This window comes from Penaeus monodon, chromosome 3 (genome assembly GCF_015228065.2).
Source record: "Penaeus monodon isolate SGIC_2016 chromosome 3, NSTDA_Pmon_1, whole genome shotgun sequence".
Taxonomy (NCBI): domain Eukaryota; kingdom Metazoa; phylum Arthropoda; class Malacostraca; order Decapoda; family Penaeidae; genus Penaeus; species Penaeus monodon.
The window spans coordinates 7,204,388-7,211,887 of record NC_051388.1 but is presented as its reverse complement, the minus strand read 5'-3'; the positions used below and the strand labels follow the sequence as shown (position 1 = coordinate 7,211,887).

The 7,500-nt window shown below is 38.9% G+C and overlaps 3 protein-coding genes across 4 annotated transcripts in view; 2 read left to right on the top strand and 1 right to left on the bottom strand.

Moving 5' to 3' along the window:
- The window catches only part of LOC119591348, a 21,230-nt gene extending 20,217 nt beyond the window's left edge, over positions 1-1,013 (top strand). The window contains exons 4-5 of the mRNA XM_037940085.1: positions 549-651; positions 743-1,013. Coding sequence (XP_037796013.1) covers positions 549-651; positions 743-996 — 357 coding nt within the window. The 3' untranslated portion in view covers positions 997-1,013. The remainder of the gene's footprint in view (positions 1-548; positions 652-742) is intronic.
- Positions 1-7,500, bottom strand: part of LOC119591363 — a 50,639-nt gene that overhangs the window by 29,348 nt on the left and 13,791 nt on the right. The window lies entirely within an intron of this gene.
- Positions 5,567-7,153, top strand: LOC119591386. The gene is made up of 5 exons (XM_037940129.1): positions 5,567-5,841; positions 6,044-6,100; positions 6,416-6,590; positions 6,720-6,822; positions 6,913-7,153. Exons 1-5 carry the CDS (start codon positions 5,587-5,589, stop codon positions 7,064-7,066), a joined length of 744 nt encoding a protein of 247 aa, XP_037796057.1. The 5' UTR covers positions 5,567-5,586; the 3' UTR covers positions 7,067-7,153.

Here is a 7,500-nt window from a genome sequence, read left to right as displayed (position 1 = left end):
ATATATTGATACATATATACATATACATGTATGTATATTTATTTATATGCATGTAAATATACATATATATATGTATGTATATTTATTCATATGCATGTAATGGCGAGGTGCTTCTTCTCACCTTTTGAAGCAATCTTTCTTCTCATTTGAGTTAAATCATTCCTGCTGTCGATGTCCATTAAGGAAATCTCCCCTAACCCCTACCATTCTTTTCCCACCCACAACAATGGCGGTTCGGCCGACTTCAGGTGGACCAAAGGCTGGGCGACAGCGAGTACCACTTCTCGTGGCGCCATGACGGCAGCAAGACCTACACGTGGGATGGCGCCAACCAGTACTGCGGCAACCTTGGCTCCGGCTGGCAGGGTATCAGCATCGAGACTCGCCAAGAGGACAGTCTCGTCAGAGAGGCAATTACAGAAGGTAATATTTCAAGCTCATTCTCTCTCTTGTGTTGCGGATTCAACCAAACCTTCAAGGTCGAGACTCGAATCCACGAAGCTATGAGTATGCAACTTTGCTAAATACGTGCATTTTTATCTTTTTAGATCATCTACCATGGATTTGGACCTCAGGTCAGCTCAAGAACCACGGCTTCGCCTGGGCTTCAGGTGAAGAATTCGTGGGTCTCAACTGGTCTCACACCGGCGGGTAAGTCCCTCCTGGTTTTTCCTTTTACTCAAACAAACCCACAGGTTACATTTTTGCCGAAAACTCTTCTAACTCTTACCAATGTGATCAGGAATCATCGACCACAACCAGACAACCGAGAGGGGAATGAGAACTGCCTGGGGTTCTCAACAACGTCTACGACGACGGCATCAAGTGGCACGACATCGCCTGCCACCACGACAAGGCCATCATCTGCGAGCGCAAAGTCAGAGTCCATGGATGAACACAAATACACACACAAACACAGAGATGCACATACATCAGTGTGTAGTGTGTGTATTTATATATAGATATATGATAAGCCCAATACTAACTTATTTATAAACACTGTATGAATCTAAGTATTATGTTTTATTACCATTTTCCAATTACCAGAAAGACAACAAAAACTAAGTATTCTAAATTGATTATATTGATATCGTTTGAAATGAAGTTTTTCAACCTTATATTTACTTACATTTTCATCTCCATTCTTAGTCACTAGACATATTCCAATGAATTACGAGTATGTGTGCGACACGCACCCACTCACTTCACGCATACACATACACAGCATGTACACACGCACGCACATACATATATACATATATATATATATATATATATATATATATATATATATATATATAAAGTATAGAATGAGGTTTAGGAATAATCAGTCCTTTAGTGTTTAGATCAGCTTTTCTACACAAATGTTCAGTTATATATTTTTCGTCCCATTTTTGCAGACTATGTGGATGTATTGTTTGTGATTTTAGTCTTGGATAATGTTCACTTAGATGTATTGCTACTGACCAAAATCTAGAAGAGTATACTAATCTAACACGACAGAAATTTAAAGTATATTTACTCCAGATTTACTAAGATAATTAGAAGTGACATTCGCTATCAATAACATAACTAAGCAACACATTTGTGTCATAAATTTTCTGTCAACGATCTATAATAAAACCTATTTCTGAAGAACTAGAAGCAAGGGTTGGGTAAAATATTTGTAGTAATTAAGAATATTCCATAACTAATCTATACTAACATATTTAGTATAAACTAATCTTTCATTCGGGGACAATGACTCATCAAAAATGCGAAGGATGCATCACATTGGTCTTCTTGTCACAGCAAATGGGAATGAACCTGCAGTCTCCATCATCTCCTTTTGTATAGGATCAAAACTCAAGGGCTTATCTGAAACAACATTAGGTTCCACAATTCTACCTGCTATATCATTACCCAAAGGGAAATGTATGCCTGGAACTGGTAGAGTCTCTGTCACAGCTACCTCAACGGGGCGCATCAAACATTCTGACAGTAAAAACAACTTGCAAAGAGGGACTAACTATTTAGTGTAACTAACCTGTCGTCAGAGACAATTTCAGCGCCTGCCATTTGCGCTCTTTACCGCACCTGTGTGCATATTATATATATGTGTGTGTGTGTGTGTGTGTGTTGTGTGTGTGTGTGTGTGTGTGTGTGTTGTGTACGACTCCGCAGCGAAGGCGCTCCTACCCTAATTCACGCTGCAGGTTAGAAGTCACATATGAAACTAAACATAATAATAGTGTCTCATTCCTACACACTACATTTACATATTCTTACCACTTTTCAACGAACAACCACATAATTCCTCTTTCAGTAGCCTCTGCCTTTATCTAAGCTACATTCCTCGTATCTATAAACTCAGCAGCCTGAAAACAGTTATCGCCTACACACACACACACATAAATATATATCTGTATATCTATCTATCTATATATATAATTTTATTTAAATACATATATACACAGTCACACAAACACAGACAAACACACACACACATATATATATTTATATATGTGTGTGTGTATATATATATACACACAGAAATGCATCTATGGAAAACAGCGTTTATGCCAGTCGCTGAAATTGTGCCTCTGACGACAGATTACATATTTTAGCGCAAATTAGTCATAAAATGTTTTTAACTAGTACATATTATATTTTGCCTAACCCTTGCCTCTAGGTCTTTAGAAAATAGGTTTCATTATATATTGTTGACAGAGCTTAATGATAACGTATACATTTGGTTAGTTAAATCATCTGACATCGAATGTCCCTTATGATTTTGTAAATATACATGCGTGCATATATATACAATATAATATATATATATATATATATATATATATATATATACTATATATATATATATACATATATATATAAATATATATATAATATATATATATAGTATATATATATATATATATATATATACGTATATATATACATTATACATATATATAAAATATATATATATATATATATATATATAAGTTTGTGTGTGTGTGTGTGTTGTGTGTGTGTGTGTGTGTGTGCGTGTATGTGTGTGTGTGTGTGTGATAATAAGATATATATATAATATATGTATATATATGTATGTATATGTATACATACATATATATTTATTATTATTCAAGAGCCATTCATTGCGCTGCAAACTCAGGCCTTAGGTCATCTGGCAGTACCACCTTTGCCTGATGGGATGCCCTTCCTAATCAACCGTGTTTCAGCGCGCTACCACTTGCGCCTCAGCGCGACTTCCCTACGACACCTGCGTTTCACATCTCAAGTGTTATGCACTCTCGCCGTGAAATCGGGTTCTAGCCAGCCAGCAGTCAGAGCGCAGGCATTTTGCAACTGCCGCGGCAGGGTATTGAACTCAGGACTACGAGGACCAGAGGCAGCTTTAACCACTGGACCATCGCACCAGACATATATATATACATAAATACATATACATATGTACATATATATGTATATTTATACGTATATATAAAAATACATATATAAATATGCATATATACTGTTACGCCGACCGACTCGTCTCTCTGCCACCAACACAAGGCAGGCTAGGCAGACGGCGTGCTATCCACAGGGTCGTGAACACTGAACAGCTCCAAGAGGCACCGAGCACCACAGTGTCCCAGAACACCAGGAGGGAAAACGCCAAGTGGGGAGGTAGGGCACGAAATAAACACAAAATGACAGTCTTTCCTTTATTTCCACAAGTTATTTACCCGTACACTTTTCTATAGGCACAATACAGGGGGAAACCAGCATGTCACACTGCACGATACAGCTTATAACAGGGCAACACAAAGTTTATCAGGTCACAAGGGCACACACGAGGTCTTCACAGGAACAGTGCCCAACCCAATATCTTGGCTTGTTCCTCGCTCCTCCCCTCACAGCAAGCTGCGTCATGTTTGCCCAGGTCCCTTCATGTTAACACATGCCCAGGTCATCCTTTTCATGTTAATACATGTTTCGCACAGAGACAAAGACCCACTGGCGTAGCAATACATATGTGTGTATATATATGTGTGTGTGTGTGTACACACAATCCCACACACACACATATATATATATCTATATCTATATATATACATATATGTGTGTGTGTATGTGTGTGTGTGTGTGCGTGTGTGTGTGTGTGTGTGTGTGTGTGTGCGTGTGTGTGTGTGTGTGTGTGTGTGTGTGTGTGGCGTGCGTGTCTACATATGTATATATATGTATACACATTTTATCACAATTAAACTATATCTTATGGAATATATGTTGATTGTATATCAATACATATATGAAAAATAAACTAAGGTTCTCAACTATTCTGTTGGTGTACTGACTAAGCATGGCAGCTAAATTCAAAGCAAGAGCAAGCCTTATAAAATCATACACAAGTCCTTATATCCAACCCAGGCCGTCATGATCCGCTAACAGCCTGCAGAGGTTCTAGATAAAACCAACTCAACTTTCTTTACGTCATTGTGGCTATTAATAATACATTTCAAATAGACTAATTTTACTTTAACCAAAATAATTATGTAACTATTCACATATACACTATAAAGCCACAGCAATTATATAAGCATTTACAAATGCAAAGGAACGAAAACCTATTTTATTGGCTATTTCAGCACAGACTTAACTAAATCATACTCTATATAACATTCCTTTGATATATTCAATTATTATGTAATAACTGTATAACACATGATAAATACAAACATACATATATACAAATATAAACACATATATATGGTATATATAGACATACAAACACACACACACATATATATGTAGATATACATATATTGCATTTATTACTATTTATATTTGTCTATTCATATATATATAATATATTATATATATATATATATATATTTATACACATCTATGTATGCATTAATAAATATGCATATATGTATAATATATATATATTATATATTATATATATATATAATATATGTATGTAATATGTATGTATTGAGAGAGAGATATTAATAAGTTTTACAGGAACAGAGAGAAAAATTAAATCAATGACTTTTCTCTAGATTTCATGTACACATTTCCAGCGAGACGCTTCTGCTGCTATGGAGGGAAGGGCAAAGGGGAGAAAATCCACGTCGACGAGTGACCTTCTCCTCAAAGCAATGGCAAAAGCTGCATATAAAATGGCGGCTCTGCTTGCGGTCGACACATTCGCTCGTCCGCTGAGTATGGTAAGACGGCCGGCGGGACGGAGATAGAGACGGCGCTGTCACGTTGTCTCCTCAATCGCCTGGAAAAGATCTTTTATGTCATTTAAATCAAAGCTTTAAGTGTAGCCATAGCGTGTATTGTGAGTGGGGCCGGGCGCTGGGGAAGATCACGTATCTGAACTCTTTCATGTTTAAACGAAATGTTTTTGTGGCTAAGGCTTGTACTGGGGAATCGGTAGTGGTTTGTGAATTTTTGTGAAGTGTGAAAACACAGTTGAGGGCGAATTACACGTTACGTAATGTAGGTAAATGTGCTGTAGGGTGTGTGATTGGAGATGATTACTCTATTGACTATTTACGTCATTCTGTAAGGGTATTTGCTTCTGATTTACAGATGAAGTTCTTACTGTTGTTGGCCTTGGCTGCTGCGGCTGCTGGGGATCATTCCCTTGGCGGACACGGGCATTTTCATGGACATTTCCCTCCCGCCGGGCAAGGGCACTTCCCTCCTGTCGGGCATGGATTTAGGCCCAACGCGTTCAGCTTCCCACACGGAGTACATGGCTTCAGACCTGCCGCCGTCCACCGCCCCGTGCGACCTGTGGCACCTGTGCGACCTGTGGTGCATCAGCCGGTTCCCGTGGCCCCGGTGAGTCCCCGGGCCCTTCTTGTGTGGCAGCATTTCGTCAAATGACAATATTCAAGGATGATAAAAGTAATCTGCAGAACTAAATGCTTCGTCATAACGAGTGAGATTGTTCCCACTTGCCTGAGTCGATTTCCTTTACCAGAATATCCTCTCCAATCAAATCTAATAGACTAATGACAAAATATTTTCGCTTCAATTCCAGGTGCACCGAGGCCGAAGTGGACCTGTGGTGCCCCAGTCAGTTACCTCGGGCGTCCCGGTAAGTGTCGAGGTCCCTGACGCTGCATTCAGAGCTGCTTTCACACCATGAAATGACTCATGTATATACATATATTGATACATATACATATACATGTATGTATATTTTTTATATGCATGTAAATATACATATATATATGTATGTAAATTTATTCATATGCATGTAATGGCGAGGTGCTTCTTCTCACCTTTTGAAGCAATCTTTCTTGTCATATCGAGTTAAATCATTCCTGCTGTCGATGTCCATTAAGGAAATCTCCCCTAACTCCAACCATTCTTTTCTCACCCACCACAATGGCGGTTCGGACGACTTCAGGTGGACCAAAGGCTGGGCGACAGCGAGTACCACTTCTCGTGGCGCCATGACGGCAGCAAGACCTACACGTGGGATGGCGCCAACCAGTACTGCGGCAACCTTGGCTCCGGCTGGCAGGGTATCAGCATCGAGACTCGTCAAGAGGACAGTCTCGTCAGAGAGGCGATTACAGAAGGTAATATTTCAAGCTCATCCTCTCTCTTGTGTTGTGGGATTCACACTCAAACTTTCAAAGGTCGAGACTCGAATCCACGAAGCTATGAGTATGCAACTTTGCTAAATACGTGCATTTTTATCTTTTTAGATCATCTACCATGGATTTGGACCTCAGGTCAAATCAAGAACCATGGCTTCGCCTGGGCTTCAGGTGAAGAATTCGTGGGTCTCAACTGGTCTCACACCGGCGGGTAAGTGCCTCCTGGCTTTTTCCTTTTACTCAAACACCAAGAGGCTACTTTTTGTCGAAAACTCTTCTCACTTACCAATGTGATCACCAGGAATCATCGACCACAACCAGACAACCGAGAGGGGAATGAGAACTGCCTGGGGGTTCTCAACAACGTCTACGACGACGGCATCAAGTGGCACGACATCGCCTGCCACCACGACAAGGCCATCATCTGCGAGCGCAAAGTCAGAGTCCATGGATGAACACAAATACACGCACAAACACGGAGATGCACATACATCAATGTGTAGTGTGTGTATTTATATATAGATATATGATAAGCCCAATACAAACTTATTTATAAACTATATGAATCTAAGTATTATGTTTTATTGCCATTTTCCAATTACCAGAAACACAACAAAAACTAAGTATTCTAAATTGATTATATTGATATCGTTTGAAATGAAGTTTTTCAACCTTATATTTACTTACATTTTCATCTCCATTCTTAGTCACTAGACATATTCCAATGAATTACGAGTATGTGTGCGACACGCACCCACTCACTTCACGCATACACATACACACCGTGTACACACGCACGCACATACATATATACATATATATATATATATATATATATATATATATATATATATATAAAGTATAGAATGAGGTTTAGGAATAATCAGTC